The sequence below is a fragment of the Globicephala melas genome, chromosome 14 (genome assembly GCF_963455315.2).
Source record: "Globicephala melas chromosome 14, mGloMel1.2, whole genome shotgun sequence".
Taxonomy (NCBI): Eukaryota; Metazoa; Chordata; class Mammalia; order Artiodactyla; family Delphinidae; genus Globicephala; species Globicephala melas.
In genome coordinates, this window is record NC_083327.1 from 5,872,299 (window position 1) to 5,892,890 (window position 20,592).

A 20,592-nucleotide genomic window follows, 5' to 3' on the forward strand; every position below is an offset into this window, starting at 1 on the left:
GATTATATCTATAAATCCCAGAAGATTTGTAAGCTTCTCCCTTATTATGGATTATTGTGACTTGGTGAAGAAATGTTAGAATTAGTTTTAGGCATTGAAATCCACTGACTTGAAACTTATTTATGGGATGATTTAACGGAATATACTTGTACAGATAATTATGTTTAGGCTAATGCCGAAGGAAAATATTATAAGGCAAAGTGTACTCTATTATTTAATCATTCATCCATCCATTCAGCTACTCATTAGTTATTCTACAAATATCTGCTGGGCTTTAACTAGGTGCAACACAGTGTAAGGACCCAAGGATGCAACTTGAATATGACACACACAACAAATACAAAATAAAGTAGACAGGAAAAGAGACAAAATAATTCCAAACTGTGATATGTTGGAGGAGCTTAACAAAGTGCCAACATAGGGAATAAAGTCTGGGGACTATTTTACATAAGAAAGTCAGTGAGATATCGAAGAGGAAATGACATTATAAGAGTCACCTGAAAGATGAGATAGATGTAGACATGCAAAGAGTGGAGAGAATGAGTTTTTCAGGGCATGAGTGTACATTCTACTGGGGAGAATAGTATGTGGGAAAACCATGAGGTGTTTAAGGAAGTGAAACTCGATCCAGTGGTCAGAGGTTTTGAGCAAGAAGAGAGTGTCATGAGATGGAGTTGGAGAACTAGGTAGGGAAAAAATTATTCTGTGCCTTAAAGACTTTGCTAAGAGTTTGGATTTTATTCTAAGGGGAATGGGAAGCCATTGACAGTAAGGAGTGATATGATTCAGTATAATGAAAGAGGGTCAGAGAGCCGTTCTATAGGGAATAGACTGTAGAGGGCAGGATGGGAAGCTGTGGAGCTCACTGCAGAATCCAGAGGAGAGATGATGGAACCCTTTATTAAGGTTGAGCGAGAACATGCAGCTGATGTGATATCATTTTCTGAAATGAGAAGGCAAGACGATGAAGATTAACTTGAGGCAGGTGGCTTAGGGGTTGCCAAAGGTTGCATGGTATAAAAGTGTGACATAAAGAACTTAGAGTAGAACTAGCCAGTGTAGATGTGACTTGTCTCCAGGAAAGTTGAGCTACTTGGATGCAGGTGCAGAGAATGCATTTGGTAGAGCCAAGATATTTTCTGAAGACCAAAAGTAGAAGCAACACCTGGGAGCTTGTTAGAAATATAGAACCTATCCCAGACCTGCACTTTGAAAAGTTACATTTGTGATTCATATACACATTACAATTTAAGAAGTACTGTGGCAGAGTTTATCTAGGGTTGAAGTTTTGTTGAATGGATGCAAAGAATTTAAATTAGTGCTGGCCAGCTCCGTACCATTGAAAGGCATAGTATGTTAAATGACACCTAGTTTCTCTCTCCTAGCAAATGGGAGGATCGTGCTTCTTCACCCCTTGAAGTTCCAGCCAATTGGTTGTGTATGGAAGTGACCTTCCTTATTTCAGTCTTGGAAATGTCCTTGCCAGTGCAAAATCCTTCATCCTTTGTCATCCCAAGCCCCTGAGTGACTAGCATGAACAGAGCTTCCCTGATGACCTGGGTTGCTTATGTAAAGTGAGTGGGAAATACATCTTTTGTTTTTAGGTACTGAGATTTGGGAGTTGTTTGTTATCACAGCATAATCTATCCCATTCTGACTGATGCAGTATCTCTAGAACTAGGAAACCAAGTAACAGAAACAGAATTGAAAAAGCCTCAGAGAAGGAGGGTTACTTACTGCTCTGCCTCCCATTGGGCAGGTGCCTGAAAGTTTGGGTCCCGATCTGGAACCACCATACTACCTTGAGCTCATGCATACACTCTAGTGCTGTCCTCTGGGCCAGAATATTGATAATCGTTCTAGATCTTTTTGGTGTTAAGAAAAGAAATTCCACCTACCTATGGCCTATGCTCGGGAATTGTACTTTTAAATTTTGACTAGAAATTAAAGCTATTCCTAGGTTTTTTGTGGGGAGGTACGTTTACTGTGCTCTCATTCTTACTTTGGAAATTTCCAGGTTTTACAAGGAAATATGCACAGTGTATACCTGGCTCAGTTTTCTTCATGACTCAGTTTATTCTCATAACAATACCTTGCAATCCTCAAATTCATGGCATCCTCTCTCTCACTTCAGGAATTCCTGGGGCAAGAAATTATGATACTCAATGCACCTATGGCCAAATGCTTTTCATCCTGGGTTCTGGGCAATAATATATAATTTATGCAGCGGAATATTTAACTAAATCTCCCTATCACATTGTCTCTAGAGAAGAATTGTCTTTTCATATTTGAAGTCCTAGTCCTAAGATGAATGTATGTTTTTTTAAATATCAAATATAGGGAAAATTGAGAAGTATTCATGTACTAGAACAAAAGATATACTTTCTTTTTCATACAGAATGATCTCTGTCTTTCCTGGAGACACCAGATAAACCTGTAAATAATTTAAAACCATCATTTAGTGAGTGACTTTTGCCTTAGAAAATGATAGTTATTAACTGAAGCAAAAGATGTATATTTAGATCATTGCTTTATGAAAAGAAGTTTCTTGTATAATTATCTTTTAATTGAAGCCACTTAGAGCTGTGGGAGCCTTTAATATACCTTACAGATGGATTGTAGGAGTTGAAGCTGAAAATAATATATGAATATACGATGTTTAAAGTGTGTCATTTGTACAGAGTGACTACAATGAACCATTTTTTAGGATTCACAATAGAGACAACTATGGCTGGCAGTGGGAGGCATAAAGTGAAAAAAGTAAGGTTATTTCAGAAACACACCTACTCTTTAAACCATGACCCTAACCACATCTCTCTATATAAAGAGCAAGGAGGCTTAATCCAGAAGTATAAAAAGCAACTATTTTTAGACTTTTTTTTTTTTTTTTGCCTTTCACTGTTGATCTTGTCAACAGTATTAAATGTGAATGACACAGAAACTATTAAAGCTTGTCCTTTGGAGAAAAAATGCTCACAGAGTACAGCAATGTGAGCAGGTATAATCACTGACAATTATAATTTTATAGGAAATATTAAAATTATAAATCTTTCTGAACTACTTCAGTAACTAAAATAAGAGAATTAAAAAAATAAAGCCCAAGGGAAACAGAAACCTTCATGTATCCATGGGGGCATTTCTCTCCACTTGAGTAAAACTACCTACACAATCTTTTATTGGTAAATGGCTTTAGGAACATTTCTGCATTGCATTCAAAAATACTGACCACTACTCAAATAATTGACAGCATCTCAACAGCCTGGAAAGTTGCTCTTCAAGTCTCTTGATTTTTGTATTCTTTCTACATATGAAAAAGATTCAGTGTCTCTTTAAAACAAACATGATTGAGGATGACTTCTAAATATTGAAACACTTTGATAGTTTCTAACAACAGTGCTGTATAAAACCTAGTTAAGTGTGTGGTGTTAAGAGCATGGACCCTGGAATCCAACTGCCTGAGCTCAAATCTTGGTACAATTTAGGAGCTAGGCAATCCTGGGGAACTCATGTCACCACACTGTGTCTCTACATCTTCATCTGTTAAATGTGGATAATTACGGCGCCTCCAATGGTCGTTTTAAAATCAGATGAGATAATTCATGTAAAACATAGTCCCATGCTTGCCATAAAATAGGCATTTAATAAATGCTATATTTTGTTGTAATTGTCATTATTTTTTAAAAGGTAGAAATTCTGTAACTATAACTGTAGAAGTTTAAAATTTCTGAAATAATTTACCGATGTATATTAATTGGATATCATTTAAAAGGCAGTTCTGTCAGAAAATGTAAATGTTCTCTAATTATTACATACTTCTTTGTTTTGCATAATTGTGGACAGCTATGTTTTTACCTTGTTGACTTTTGAGGATTATAGTTACAGAAGGAAAAAGAAAATTCTTCTGTGGTTTCAGTTTAATTTAACAAGCATTTGAGAAGATACCTCTGTGTGTCAGACAATGTGCTGGAAATTACAGGGTAAACAAATTGAAAAAAGAAACTACAGGCCCTTTAGGAGTTTATGGTCTAATAGAATGGATAAGATAAGAACACAAACACTATAATAATATAAGATAGAGCAAGATTTCTTATATGAGGTTTGAAAGTAGAGATCGTATAATGATTGCAGTTATCTGAAAAGAATTCAGGAAGGAGAAAAGAAAACAATTTAACAAAGTGTTCTGGGGCAAGCATTTAAAGTTATAGAAGTGCATAAGTCAGGGAGTAAGAGCAGCATCCATGGGCTTTCTTTGGGAAATGGTGAGTAGTTCATTCTGGTTGGTATTAGGGAACTGCAGCAGGAGAGGAACAGTGGGATGGACCAAGCTAGTACTTCACAGATCATACTGAGGTTCTGCATAAACTACAGCAAGAATATATTTTCAAATAGTATGTTATAGCTGAGCTCAAAAGAAAGACAGAGAAATACTTACATACCAGAAATGAGGGGGAAAAAGTGAAAGCCTGAGTGATAGGGGAAAGCTGATGCTTCAGCAGCCTGGGAGAGTTTCAGATTATATGTGAGTCCTAGGTACTGGAGGCTGAGATTCTAAAGCTGTCTTGGGTTTACTGACAAGAGCCCTTTTCCACACAAGTCATGATACTATACCTAGCTCCCTGCAACAAGCTGGCACTATCTTGATTGCTCTGGTTTCATGGGCAAGGAAAACTCTGTAGGTCTAGGATATGTCTAAGAAATTTAAATGTATACAAGGTTTTGGGAAGAAGAGGAAAGAAATGACCTTTCAGAAACCGAAACTCTTAGCTGAACCATAAACAGAAGGAATTAACATGGAAATTAATGTAAAATTATCCAGTATTATCGAACTGCCTGTGGCCCTCACCCTCAGAGAAGCACACTCAAAGCTAGTCTTTAAGAACTCTTTCACAAAACAACAACATGCGGGTCCCAAATGATAAAAACACCTTAATGAATATGAGTTGGCAATAATAACAAATATCATGAGGGAGAATTATCAAATGCAAGAATCAAGAAATTAGCAATGCAAGCAGTAGAAATATTAGAACATATGAAAGAAATTATAACATATTTGTTTAAAATAATTTGAGCAATAAAAGAAAGAACAGAAAACACAGTTCAGAAATGAAAGACTGTGAAAAAGATGAACTAGAACTTCTATAAGTGGAAAATATTGTCATTGAAATTAATGAACAGAATAAAGAGACAATTAGGCACAATTGAAGAAAGAATTAGTGATCAGAAGTAGGTTTGGAAAAAGATCACTCAGAAGCCAGAATAGATAAAGAAATGAAAATCATAAAGGAGAACTTAGAAAATGAAGAGTAAAAAGAGAAAATTTAGTATACAGTTTATAGAAATGTATATAATATAATGGAAATGTATTCCAGAAAGAGACTACATAGAGACTGCAGGAGAAGCAACATTCTATGAGTTAATGCTTAAGAATTTTCCACAGTGAAGACAGGTAATATATTCAGATTAAAAAGAATCATGAATAAATACATGAAAATCCACATAAATGTAATCCTCATTGTACTAAAAACACAAAGAAAAACACTAAAGCTACCACAAAGAAAAGACTGGTAATTTACAGAATATCAGCTGTCTACTTTGCAACAATAGAGGCACTAAGTCATATTATGAAAATGCAAAGGGAAAAATAAACATTCCCATGAAAAAGATCAACTGAAAGTGAGCATAACTTTAAAAAAATTAAGTCAAAGATTGAAGGAGTTACCATTCACAGAACCTTACTAAAACAACTCCTAAAAGGTTACAAGAAAGGAAACTATGCTCAGAAAAAAGAAGTGAATGTAAGAAGCAATGGTTGAAAAGCAATAGTAAATAAATATATTGGATTAAAATTATTACCACTGGCTGAGCTGAGGTGTTGGCACAGCCATTTCTCACTAGGCACTCTGATCTGAAGTGCAGGGTGCGAGGCCTCTGCATGAAGCACCCTGTGAAACTAAATGAAGCACAAAGGAAAAGAAAAAAAAAAAGCTGAAAACCCTCTGAAAAAAATGTCTCTGCACCTCTAGCTCTTGCAGAGGTTGGCATCATCAGTGGAGTCTACTATTGCAGGGAGACCTTCAAGACGGAAGAGGAGTAAGATGTGGAGATCACCTTCCTCCCCATAAATACATCAAAAATACATCTACATGTGGAACAACTCCTACAGAACACATACTGAAGGCTGGCAGAAGACCTCAGACTTCTCAAAAGGTGAGAAAATCCCCACATACCTGGCCATGTCACTGACAGGGTCTTGTTGCTCTGGCCTGGTGTCAGGCCTGAGCTTCTGAGGTGGGAGAGCTGAGTTCAGGACATTGGATCATGAGAGACCTCCCAGCCTCTCATAATATCAATCGGTGAAAGCTCTCCCAGAGATCTCCGTCTCAATGCTAAGATCCAGCTCCACCCAATGGCTAGCAAGCTACAGTGCTGGACACCCTATGCCGAACAACTAGAAAGACAGGAACACAAACCCACCCATTAGCAGAGAGGCTGCCTAAAATCATACTAAGTTCACAGACACCACAAAACACACCGCCAGACACGACACTGCCCACAATAAAGACAAGATCCAGCCTCATCCACCAAAACACAGGCATGAGTCCCATCCACTAGGAAGCCTACACAAGCCACTGAACCAAACTTACCCACTGGGGGCAGACAACAAAAACAATGGAAACTACGAACCAGCAGCCTGCAAAAACGAGACCCCAATCACAGTAAGTTAAACAAAATGAGAAGACAGAAAAATATACAGCAGATGAAGGAGCAAGGTAAAAACCCACTAGACCAAACAAATGAAGAGGAAATAGGCAGTCTACCTGAAAAACAATTCACAGTAATGATTGTAAACATGATCCAAAATCTTGGAAATAGAATGGAGAAAATACAAGAAACATTTAACAAGGACCTAGAAGAACTAAAGGGCAGTAACACAATAATAGTAGGGGACTTTAACAGCCCAATTACACCAAAGGACAGATCATCAAAACAGAAAATAAATAAGGAAACACAAGCTTTAAATGACACAATAGACCAGATACATTTAACTGATATTTATAGAACATTCGACCCGAAAGTGGGAGAATACACTTTCTTCTCAAGTGCTCATGGAAAATTCTCCAGTAGAGATCATATCTTGGGTCACAAATCAAGCCTTGGTAAGTTTTAAAAAAATGAAATTCTATCAAGTATCTTTTCCAACCACAACGTTATGAGACTAGATATCAATTACAGTAAAAATACTGTAAAAAGTACAAAGACATGGAGGCTAAACAATACACTACTAAATAACCAAGAGTTCACTGAAGAAATCAAAGAGGAAATTTAAAAAAATACCAAGAAATAAATGAAAATGAAAACACGATGACCCAAAACCTATGAGATGCAGCGAAAACAGTTTTAAGAGGGAAGTTTATAGCCATATAATCCTATCTCAAGAAACAAGAAAAATCTCAAATGAACAACCTAACCTTACACCTAAAGCAATTAGAAAAAGAAGAACAAAAAAACGCCACGTTAGCAGCAGGAAACAAATCATAAAGATCAGATCAGAAATAAATGAAAAAGAAATGAAGGAAATGATTGCAAAGATCAATGCAACTAAAAGCTGGTTCTTTGAGAAGATAAACAAAACTGATAAGCCATTAGCCAGACTCATCAAGAAAAAAAGGGAGAAGACTCAAATCAATAGAATTAGAAATGAAAAAGGTAACAACTGACACTGCAGATATACAAAGGATCATGAGAGATTACTACAAGCAACTATATACCAATAAAATGGACACCTGGGAAGAAATGGACAAATTCTTAGAAAAGCACAACCTTCCAAGACTGAACCAGGAAGAAATAGAAAATATAAACAGACCAATCACAAGCACTGAAATTGAAACTGTGATTAAAAATCTTCCAACAAACAGAAGCCCAGGACCAGATGGCTTCACAGGTGAATTCTATCAAACATTTAGAGAAGCGCTAACACCTATCCTTCTCAAACTCTTCCAAAATATAGCAGAGGGAGGAACACTCCCAAACTCATTCTACGAGTCCACCATCACCCTGATACCAAAACCTGACAAAGATGTCACAAAAAAAGAAAACTACAGGCAAATATCACTGACAAACCCAGATGCAAAAATCCTCAACAAAATACTGCCAAACAGAATCCAACAGCACATGAAAAGGATCATACACCATGATCAGTGGGGTTTATCCCAGGAATGCAAGGATTCTTCAATTTACCCAAATCAACCAATGTGTTAAACCATATTAACAAATTGAAGGATAAAAACCATATGATCGGCTTCCCTGGTGACGCAGTGGTTGAGAGTCCACCTGCCGATACAGAGGACATGGGTTCGTGCCCTGGTCTGGGAAGATCCCACATGCCATGGAGCGGCTGGGTCCATGAGCCATGGCCACTGAGCCTGCACATCTGGAGCCTGTGCTCCGCAATGGGAGAGGCCACAACAGTGAGAGGCCCGTGTACCACAAACAAAACAAAACAAAACAAAACAAAAAACACATGATCATCTCAATAGATGCAGAAAAAGCTTTTGACAGAATTCAGCACCCAATTATGATAAAAACTCTCCAGCAAGTGAACGTAGAGAGAACCTACCTCAACATAATAAAGGCCATATCTAACAACCCCACAGCCAACGTCATTCTCAATGGTGAAAAACTGAAACAATTTCCTCTAACATCAGGAACAAGAAAAGGTTGCCCACTCTCTTCAATATTATTCAACATAGTTTTGGAAGTTTTAGCCAAAGCAATCAGAGAAGGAAAAGAAATAACAGGAAGCCAAATCAGAAAAGAAGAAGTAAAGTTGTCACTGTTTGCAGATGACACGATACTATACATACAGAATCCTAAAGATGCTACCAGAAAACTACTATAGATAATCAATGAATTTTGTAAAGTAGCAGGATACAAAATTAACGCACTGAAATCTCTTGCATTCCTGTACACTAAAGATGAAAAATCTGAAAGAGAAATTAAGGAAACACTCCCATTTACCACTGCACAAAAAATGTAAAATACCTAGGAATAAACCTATGTAAGGAGACAAAAGACCTGTATGCAGAAAACTATCAGACACTGATGAAAGAAATTTAAAATGGTACAAACAGATGGAGAGATATACCATGTTCTTGGCTACAGATTCAATGCAATCCCTTTCAAACTACCAATGGCATTTTTCATGGAAGCAGAACAAAAAATTTCACAATTTGTATGGAAACACAAAAGATCCCGAATACCCAAAGCAATCCTGAGAAAGAAAAATGGAGCTGGAGGAATCAGGCTCCCTGACTTCAGACTATATTAAAAAGCTACAGTAATCAAGACAGTATGGTACTGGCACAGAAACAGAAATATAGATAAATGGAACAGGTTAGAAAGCCCAGAGATAAACCCACATACATATGGTCACCTTATCTTTGATAAAGGAGGCAAGAATATACATTAGAGAAAAGACAGCCTCTTCAATAAGTGGTGCTGGGAAAACTGGACAGCTACATGTAAAAGAATGAAATTAGAACACTTCCTAACACCATACACAAAAATAAACACAAAATGGATTGAAGACCTAAATGTAAGCCTAGACACTATAAAACTCTTAGAGGAAAACATAGGCAGAACACTCTATGACATAAATCACAAGGTCCTTTTTGACCCACCTCATAGAGAAATGTAAATAAAAACAAACAAATGAGACCTAATGAAACTTAAAAGCTTTTGCACAGCAGAGGAAACCATAAACAGAACGAAAAGACAACCCTCAGAATGGGAGAAAATATTTGCAAGAGAAGCAATTGACAAAGGCTTAATCTCCCAAATACACAAGCAGCTCATGCAGCTCAATATCAACAAAAAAGCAATAACCCAATCTAAAAATGGGCAGAAGACTTAAACAGACATTTTTCCAAAGAAGATATGCAGATTTCCAACAGACACATGAAAGGGTGCTCAGCATCAATAATCATTAGAGAAATGCAAACCAAAACTACAATGAGGTATCACCTCACACCTGTCAGAATGGCCATCATCAAAAAATCTACAAACAATAAATGCTGGAGAGGGAGTGGCGAAAAGGGAACCCTCTTGCACTGTTGGTGGGAATGTAAATTGATACAGCCACTGTGGAGAACAGTATGGAGGTTTCTTAAAAAACTAAAACTAGACCTACGATATGACCCAGCAATCCCACTACTGGGCATAGACCCTGAGAAAACCATAATTCAAATAGAGACATATACTACAATATTCATTACAGCAATATTTACAATAGCCAGGACAAGACATGGAAGCAACCTAAGTGTCCATCGACAGATGAATGGATAAAGAAGATGTGGCACATATATACAATGGACTATTACTCAACCATGAAAAGTAATGAAATTGAACTATTTGTAGTGAGGTGGATGGACCTAGAATCTGTCATATAGAGTGAAGTAAGTCAGAAAGAGAAAAACAAATACCATATGCTAACACATATATATGGAATTTAAAAAAAAAGTTCTGATGAACCTAGAGGCAGGAGAGGAATAAAGACACAGACATAGAGAATGGACTTGAGGACAACGGTAGGGGGAAGGGTAAGCTGGGATAAAGAGGGAAAGTAGCTTTGACATATATACACTACCACATATAAAATAGAAAGCTAGTGGGAAGTAGCTGCATAGCACAGGGAGATCAGCTTGGTACTTTATGACCACATAGAGGGGCTGGATAAGGAGGGTGGGAGGGAGCCACAAGAGGGAGGAGATATGGAGATATATGTATACGTATAGCTGATTCACTTTGTTATACAGCAGAAACTAACACAATTGTAAAGCAATTATACTCCAAAAAAGATGTTAAAAAATTATTACCATTTATTGTAGTTTATTTCTAATCTCATAGTGCTGTGGTCAGAAAAGATGGTTGATATGATTTCAATTTTCTTAAATTTACCAAGGCTAGCTTTGTGGCACAGGATGTGGTCAATCCTGGAGAATGTTCCATGTGCACTTGAGAAGAATGTGTATTCTTCTGCTTTTGGATTGAGTGCTCTATAAATTTCAGTTAAGTCCATCTGGTCTAATGTGTCATTTGAAGCTTGCATTTCCTTACTGATTTTCTGTCTGGATGGTCTGTCCATTCATGAAAGTGGGGTGTTAAAGTTCCCCACTCCTATTGTGTTACTTTCGGTTTCTCCCCTTATGGCTCTTAGTATTTGCCTTATATATTGTGATCCTCCTATGTTGGGTGCATATATGTTTACAATTGTTATATCTTCTTTTTGATTTGATCCCTTGGTTGTTATGTATTGTCCTTCTTTGACTCTTATAGCAGTCTTTATTTTTAAGTCCATTTTGCCTGATATGAGTATTGCTACTCCAGTTTCTTTTGATTTCCATTTGCATGGAATACCTTCTTCCATCCAATCACTTTCAGTCTGTATGTATTCCTAGGTCTGAGGTGAGTCTCTTGTAGACAGCATATATACAGGTATTGTTTTCATATCCATTCAGCCAGTCTTTGTCTTTTCATTAGCACATTTAATCCATTTACATTTAAGGTAATTACTGATATGTGTGTTCCTATTGCCATTTTCTTAATTGTTTTGGGTTTGTTTTTGTAGGTCTTTTTTCTTTCCTTCCTCTCTTTTGTTCTCTCCTCTTGTGGTTTGATGACCATCTTTAGTGTTGTCTTTGGGTTGCTTTTTCTTTTTTGTGTGTGTATCTACTGTAGTTTTGGGGTTTGCTGTTACCTTGAGGTTTTGATATAGCAGTCTCTATATGTACAGGGCTGTTTTAGGTTGCTAGTCTCTTTCCCATCTAGAGGAGTTCCTTTAGCATTTGTTGCAAAGCTGTTCTAGTGGTGCTGAATTCTCTTAGCTTTTGCTTGTCCATAATGCTTTTGATTTCTCTGTCAAATCTGAATGAGAGCCTGCTGGGTAGAGTGTTCTTGGTTGTAGGTTATTCCCTTTCATCACTTTAAATATATCATGCCACTCCCTTCTGGCTTGCAGAGTTTCTGCTGAGAAATCAGCTGTTAACCTTTTGGGATTTCCATTGTATGTTATTTGTCATTTTTCCCTTGTTGATTTTAATAATTTTTTTTCTTTGTCTTTAATTTTTGTCAGTTTGATTACAGTGTGTCTCAGCATGTTTCTCCTTGGGTTTATCCTAACTGGGACTCTCTGTGCTTCCTGGACTTGGGTGGCTATTTCCTTTCCCGTGTTAGGGAAGTTTTGGACTATAATCTCTTGAAATATTTTCTTGGGTCCTTTCTCTCTCTCTTCTCCTTCTGGGACCCCTATAATGTGATTGTTGGTGCATTTAATGTTGTCCCAAAGGTCTCTTAGGCTGTCTTCATTTATTTTCATTCTTTTTTCATTATTCTGTTTTGTGGCAGTGTTTTCAACCATTCTGTCTTCCAGGGACTTATCCATTCTTCTGCCTCAGTTATTCTGCTATTGACTCCTTCTAGTGTATTTTTCATTTCAGTTATTGTATTTTTCATCTATGTTTGTTCTTTAATTCTTCTAGGTCTTTGTTAAACATTTCTTGCATCTTCTCGATCTTTGCCTCCATTCTTTTTCCAAAATCCTTGATAATCTTCACTATCATTATTCTGAATTCTTTTTCTGGAAGATTGCCTATCTCCACTTCATTTAGTTGTTTTTCTGTGGTTTTACATGATTCCTTCATCTGGGACATAATCCTCTGCCTTTTCATTTTTTCTCTCTTTCTGTGACTGTGGTTTTCATTCCACAGGCTGCAGGATTGTAGTTCTTCTTGCTTCTGCTCTCTTCCCTCTGGTGGATGAGGCTATCTAAGAGGCTTGTGCAAGCTTCCTGGTGGGAGGGACTGCTGGTGGGTAGAGATGAGTATTGCTCTGGTGGGCAGAGCTCAGTAAAACTTTAATCTACTTGTCTGTTGAAAGGTGGGGCTGTGTTCCCTCCGTGTTTGTTGTTTGGCCTGAGGTGACCAAGCACTGGAAACTATAGGCTCTTTGGTGGGGCTCAGGGCTCACGCCATTGAGTCCTTCCCAGAACTTTTGCTGCCAGTGTCCTTATCCCCACAGTGAGCCACAGCCACCCTCTGCCTCTGCAAGAGACCCCCCAACAGTAGCAGGTAGGTCTGGTTCAGTCTCCTGTGGGGTCCCTACTCCCTCCCCTGGGTCCTGGTACACACAAGACTTTGTGTGTGCTCTCCAAAGTGGAGTCTCTGTTTCCCCAGTCCTTTCGAAGTCCTGCAATCAAGTCCCACTGGCCTTCAAAGTCCAATTCTCTGGGGATTCCTCCTCCCATTGCTAGACCCACAGGTTAGGAAGCCTGACATGGGGCTCAGAACCTTCACTCCACTGGGTGGACTTCTGTAGTATAATTGTTCTCCAGTTTGTGAGTTGCCCAACCAGTGGTTATAGGGTTTGATTTTATTGTGATTGTGCCCCTGCTACTGTCTTATTGCAGCTTCTCCTTTGTCTTTGGATGTGGGGTATCTTTTTTTTAGATTTCCAGTGTCTTCCTGTCGATGATGGTTCAGCAGTTAGTTGTGATTCTGGTGCTCTTGTAAGAAGGAGTGAACGCACATCCTTCTACTCTGCCATCTTGAACCAATCTCCTATTACCAGTTTGAAAAATCAAAAATAATAATAGTAAAGACTACTGTGAGGAATTCAGAAGCAAAGTGATTGAATTATTAAGTAGCCATAAAGATGGAAATGTAGGACTGAAATAATCACTAACAGAATAGAAATAATGGGAGAATAGTGTTGGGTAGATAAAATGAAATAGAGAAAAGATTGGAATTGTTGGTTAAGATTATATTTGTTTGGCCTCATAAGTCAAACAATGGAGGGTATATTTGATTTAATATGAAAAAGGATGGATTTTGTGATGGACTTTTTTTTTTTTTTAGCAGAGAAGTGATATGTCCAGACATGTGAAAGGTAGGATAGTTTAGCTTGGGGAAAGACTCAGTAAAACCAGTTAGGAGACTATGTAAAAGAGTGTGATGATAGTTATTGAAGACCTGTTCCAGGCTCCATCTTGCCCAGAGGTAAAAAGGATAGATATGAGAAACATTACATAGCTAGTATTTAGAAGAACTAGAAATTGAAGATGAAAAATAAGGAGGGGAAACAGTCACTGTGTCTACTTTTAATCTCTATCTTTGCAGTAACCCATCATAGCAACATTCTAATGATATTTGCTGTTTTTTACAGACAAATCAAATGATTCTAGGAAAGATCTGTCCAGTGTTCCTAAGTAGTAAATATTAGAACTACATTTAAATCCAGGTTTTATGTCTCCAACAGTTCTTTAAACATAATATACTAGTAAGATTTCCAGAGAGAATGCTTAGTAGGTAATTATTGAGTTTAATTTGCAACATAAAGAGTTGTGGGTTTCAAATCAGATTTCATACCTCTGATTTTGATTTTGAAGAGAAACAATGAAGACTAGTTGAAAGGAAATAGCAACATGAGGTGTTGTTATTTAAATAGGATACCCAACTTCAGGCCATATTTTTGAGAGAGGGAAAGATTGAAGAAGAATGAAGATTGAAGAACAGGTGGGATTCAAAATCATAGAGGTTAATCATAGGGTTAAGTCATGGAGATGAAAATTAAGGATGCAAATAAAGGAACAGTGTGAAAATAGAGAAAGGTGAGGTGAGCAAACCCAATCTGAACTCTATTTCTTCATGATCCAGAACAGTCCAGCAGATAAACATGGATTTGTTATTCTAGAAAAGGGTAGCGAAAGGGTAGGCGCAAGGTAAGGACTCTTCTGATATGGAAGGAAGACCAAGAGACTGGAATTGTTTTCCACCTAAATATGTTCTGGGTCTGCCTTATCTGAACACCCTTTATATCCTTCATAAATGCTACCAGTAGCCTATGCTAGTGTGTACAAACATTACAAGGTATTGTTATGCCTTGGCTGGGTGCCTTCCACTGACAATGCCAGGAAGGATGCTAATTAGTGCCAATTGTGAGAGCTGGTGTTGTGGTCTGGGCACATCTGTCTCCAAAGATCAGGACTGAGAACAGTTCATTCCAGCTGTCAGATGGCAGTGATGTTATTAATTTACTACTAACTGGGCCACATTTGGTGCTGACCCAGACGTGAAAGACTGCCTTTCCTAGCTCTGATTAGCTGAGCCATCCAAAGCCTTCTGTGTTATTTTTACTGCAAACAGAAAACATGTCTGACTGTTGTATTCCTCAAGGTTCAAGTCAATGCTGTGATGCTTTTGTTTGTGGGGAAGGATGAATTTTGTCTACCTGAGTTAGACCCTCACAGACATAGGTAGGTGTTGCCAAAATAACAGATAGGGAGCTGAGTTGAGTAGTCAGATGAAGTTTACCTTGGCGACCGTTGCTGCACCACATCCCTAGTGGAGAACCGTCTCAGTGCTCCTTGGTTTTGAGCATCTCAGCTGTGGTTTGCATTGCCAGCACCAAACTGAACACTGAATTCTATGACATTTTTTAATGTAGACCTTATTAATTTCATTTCTCTTCAACATTTCAAACTCCACCTGCTGAAGCAGACACTTTTGAGCCCAGGAGCTGCACTGTCTCTGTAGGTCAGGTAGTTGATTTATCTCATGCTGTTTGATACCAGTGTTTTCTATGGACTATGTTGATGAACAGTTTAGGGCGACTTCCAAATGTGCCTAACTTGATCCCATGACCTCACATGAGCTTAGAAGGACTCATTCAATCATTTGTTCATTAATTCTTTTGTCCAAAATATTGAGTAAGTCTTCTAGGTACTGGAATGTAACAGTAAATAAAATACACAAAATCTCTTCTTTCACAAGTTCTAATGGGGGAAGCAGAAAAACAAATAAGCCAAAAGATAGATGCACAGTGGTAGGTAAGGTTGAGCACTAAGAAGAAAGGTGAGATATTTTTTAAAAAGGTGAGATACATAAATTAATAACTAAATAAATAGAAGGGTAAGATCATTGAGAATGACAAAGATACCATTTTAGATAGGAAGTAACATAAGACCTCTCTGAGGAAATAACAAAAAGCATGTGGATCTCTGTGGGAAGACTGTTCCAGGCAAAAGGAAAAGCACATGCAAAGGCCCTGAGACAGGCCTGTACGAAATGTTGTTGAGGAAGATCAAAGAGACCAGAGTGACCAGAGCACAGTGAATTGAGGGAAAGTGTTAGCAGTCTCCAGGGACCAGATCATGTAGGACACACAGACCATGATGAAGCAGGGAGCTTTCCCGTGCACAGTAGCTGTGCTGACTATGGTAGGCTTGTGTGAGTTCATTTGAATTTTTTTAAATAATTTTTAAAACTTTTAACCATATAGGCATATTTTTCAAGGCTTAGAAGATACATGAAAAACTGAGTCTTTGATGGCTTCAATTACACAAATAATAAGTTGGATAGTTTAAATAAAAACCTAGGCAGCTCTGGCTCCAAAGCCCATTCCATCGTATTTTGTCATAAAGCTCTAGTTAGAATATCGTAACTGAATTCACTCTACCAAACTTTTACAGTGCTGTGTTCTAAGGTTGTGAAGAAGGCAGGGAACCTACCCTCAAGGTTCAGAAAGCCCACCCCCAGAAGACATATAAGCAAATGATTATATTTAATTCAGTGTGATAGAGTGGTTGATGTATACAAGAATTAAGAGACAGCACAGACAAGGAGTTGATTGACTCTGTTTAGATATTTAGAAAAAGCAGAACTATTTGAGTGGTGTATAAACATGAGACAGTATAAGGGAGGAGGTTAGCATATCCAGTGCAAAAATAGGATGTGATGGCACACATGACCTGAACAGGAAATTGCAAAGAGTTATCACTAATTTAAAGGCAGGACTGAAGGTCAACCTGGTAGCACACATCATCGTGGTGCACTAGCTGGCTTCTACTGGAGGTCAGCATCCTTTCTGATTGGCCAACACAGTGTCCGCATCTTGATTAAGATGGGCATTGGACCACAGAGATAAGCAAGGACTAGATCACTGATGTCTCACCCATCCTCTGGCTTTAGTCAGGGGGTGATGCCTGCCACTGAGGGGAGACAGAAGAGAAATGAAATAAGAAAATGGCAAGAAACAAACTCCCTATATATGTTATGTTCTTTTAACATAACACGATGGGAACAGAGAATGTCTCTGAAGATTTTTATTTTCCCAAAATATTTTTAGACAGAGCTTTAGAGACTAGAGAAAAGTTAAATATCTGAAGTGTCAAGATAGCACTTTTTAAAATCCATTTTAAAGAAAATTCCTAACTTTAGGATTCGCTCAGATTGATTACCATACTTCAAAGGATTAGTTGGCACTTTCCTTAATGGGAAATTGATGATTATAGTTATTACACTGGAACCTTTCTAGTCCAGTCTTTCTCTGGTGTGTTAGTTCTTAGTTATTTCATGATCCTTTGATAAGTCGTCATTATCATAAATTTAACAATGCGATGACAAAGACTAACCTTCTAGTAAACAAGTAAACGTATAACAGATCTCTGCTGTCACTTTACCATCTCTTTCCTTAACATTCTTCCACATGATAAGTTGCTTTTCTTTCCTTGGGCTGGAGGATAAGCAAATATGAAAACTGACAGCATGTTTCCCTGACCATCAAACTAATTTAAGCTTGCATCTCAATAGTTCATTCTGCTGCTGAAAACCTAGCTGAGAGATTTTTGTTGTTGTTTATTTTTTTTAAAATAAAGCCAAAATAATCTAGCTTTCAGTCATTTCTGTCATAGTAGTCCTTTAAAGTTTATCTAAATGTCTTTCTTAAGCTAAATGTCCTCGTGAAAACTCTTTTTTATTTTTGCTGCTGTATAAAGATGTCTTTATTTTAAGAGGTAAGGCAAAAATTATTAACCTCAGCTTGGATATTTTGAAGTGTTTATAATCTCCCATCTCTGCTCACACCTCACTGAACAATCTCCCCTGTTTACCACGTGCAAAATTATTTTTTAATTTTTATTTCAATTAAAAACGTAAATTAACACATGCTTTTTGCGAAGTATTAAATTGTTTTCTGAAAACTAGAAAAGGCAAGTCCGTCAAGTCAGCCAAAGTGCGGACAGTGATGCGGAGGTCTATCCATGTGAGTTTGGGGTACACACAGCTTAGTTTTGAAATCCTCCCAGGTCTTTCAGTGCTATTGGAACATTGTCCCTGCAGTTTTAAATACATTCGTTTGATGAAGATATGTGGAGAAACAGTAATGAAGATTCTGATGTTTTTTCCACTCTTTTGACCATCACAGATCAAAGAACACCTTGCGAAAGGGCAGAGAATGCTGGCAGGTGATGGGATGTCCGAGGTCACCAAGACACTGCTGGATTTAACTCAGAGGAAAAACTTCTATGCAGGTGATCTTCTGATGTCCGTGGAAATCCTCAGGAATGTGACAGACACGTTTAAAAGGGCAAGTTACATCCCTGCATCTGATGGCGTCCAGGTAAGGGAGGTGATTCCATGAAGGAAAAGCAAGTGAGCTTGGGATCAGTTGTGGTCCTGGGAAGCCAGTGCAGCCACCATGGGGGCTTCCTGGCCTGGAGGGGAGGGTGCTCACTCCTGCTGGGGAAGGCATCCAGGCTGTGCTCAGCTGAGCTCTGGAAATGACCTCAGATCCTTAGTCATTCTATATACCTCGGTGTCCTCAACCGTAAAATGCACGTAATGCACCTCCAGGAGATAGTGAGTGAGAATGTGTGTGAAGTGATTTGAGTCCTCAGCAGAAAGGCACTATAGCAAATTACAGGTTGTAGCGTGGGTATTTTATTCCCACATTTAATATCACCATCTTGCCACAGGAAACTATTAAAAGTACATTAAGCATAATGAAGGCACATTAACTATAGCATGCAGAGAAGACACAGTTTAAGTTTTGTTTGGGGTTTTGCTATTAGAAGGGGGAAAGCCATGTTTAATTCTGTGGAACCATTGTCTGAAAATATCAGGCGAGTAGAGAATTGTTCTGGGTAGGAAAATAAGGAATTCAGGAACTCCTCACAGCATATTTTTCTTGTCATGGAAGACTTCTAGAACAGCATCATTTATTTCCATAGTAAAGTTTAAGTACTCATCCAGTTTTAGAATTGCCTTTGCCATTAAGACAAAGCTTGTTGAATGGCAAAAAAAGCATATTTAATGCAACTCTAGTTTGCATTTCAGATTAACTCTTCTTGTGCCTAGGCTAAAATGTACGCCTGCCAAGAGTGTTGACTTGTTTTTTTGCGTTTCTAGCATAATGTTCTTCCTGTATCTTGGCATGAAGTTCATTAAATAAAGGTTTGGCAAAATTCCCACATCAGGTAGTTTTCTTTCAGCCCACTCTTCCCTTGGGAGTTTTATTTGCATTTCACTTGGAGAATTCAGAGGGTGGTTTTTTTTGTTTTGTTCTTTGTTTTGCTTTATTTTGATCAGCTATTGAGGGAAAGAGGAATAGAAGGCTTTTTGGAATCATGGAATTATTCATAAATAATATTAAATGCCCTAATTTGTATAGAGGTACATATAGTATTTAAATTATATGCATATACTGCTGAAAGTAGCTGCAATGAGAGTTAGTGGGACTGCATTCTATATTATATCACTAATGTCAAGGAATACTTTTTTTTTTTTTTGCGGTACGCGGGCCTCTCACTGCTGTGGCCCCTCCCACCGCGGAGCACAGGCTCCGGACGCGCAGGCTCAGCGGCCATGGCTCACGGGCCCAGCTGCTCCGCGGCATGTGGGATCCTCCCCGACCCGGGCACGAACCCATGTCTCCTGCATCGGCAGGCGGACTCTCCACCACTGCGCCACCAGGGAAGCCCCAGGAATACATTTTTAATTGTAAAAAATACATAGTAGGGAGGGGAGGTGGAAGATTACTGTCATTTGAGCATTTCAGAGATGCATTTGTGAGGTTTTTTTGTTTTTATTTTTTTATTTTTTGGCCATACTGCATGGCTTGCCGGATCTTAGTTCCCCGACCAGGGATGGAACCGGGCCCCTGACAGTGAAAGTGCCGAGTCTTAACCACTGGACCACCAGGGACTCCCCAAGGTGCTTTTGTTTCTTTACAAAGAATGAGAGAGTTTTCCAGTTTTAAAAATGTACTAAGTAAGCCAAGTATAACCTTTCCCTGTAGTTCTGAGATACTTCTATCCATTGGCATTTACATTGAAAAATAACATCTGAAACCCTTGACATAAAATACAAGCTGTAATTTTGAAAAACCTCAGATCCTTGTGTTCACGTTGAAACATCAGGCAGAAGGCTGCACGCAGTGAGCTCTCGGGCCTCTTTGAACCCTCGTGAGTGTAGGGCTTTAAGAGTTTTAGGTGCTGAAATTCAGGAAACTAAGAATCCCAGGTTGTATTGGGGACATATTATGATTGAGCTTCTCATTGGAGTGCGCGGACTCCACGGACAATTAGTGTAACCACAGGCTTCGGCATGGACATCAGCTGGCTTGACTTAAATAGAGCAATGTGGCTGATGGTGGTGGTGTCCTTGTGGCATGGTCAGAAATACCTTCCTCCGTTTCTGTCCTACTCTCTCCTTAGTCCTCCACATGCGCACAGAATTCTCAGCAGGCTGGTGTCCTAGTCAT

The 20,592-nt window shown here is 38.4% G+C and overlaps 1 protein-coding gene across 3 annotated transcripts in view; it reads left to right on the forward strand.

Moving 5' to 3' along the window:
- The window catches only part of ADGRB3 (adhesion G protein-coupled receptor B3), an 801,091-nt gene that overhangs the window by 368,813 nt on the left and 411,686 nt on the right, over window positions 1–20,592 (forward strand). For all 3 annotated transcript variants that reach the window (XM_030859191.2, XM_030859192.2, XM_060283891.1), the window contains one exon: window positions 18,256–18,450. In XM_030859191.2, the coding sequence (XP_030715051.1) occupies window positions 18,256–18,450 (195 nt within the window). The remainder of the gene's footprint in view (window positions 1–18,255; window positions 18,451–20,592) is intronic.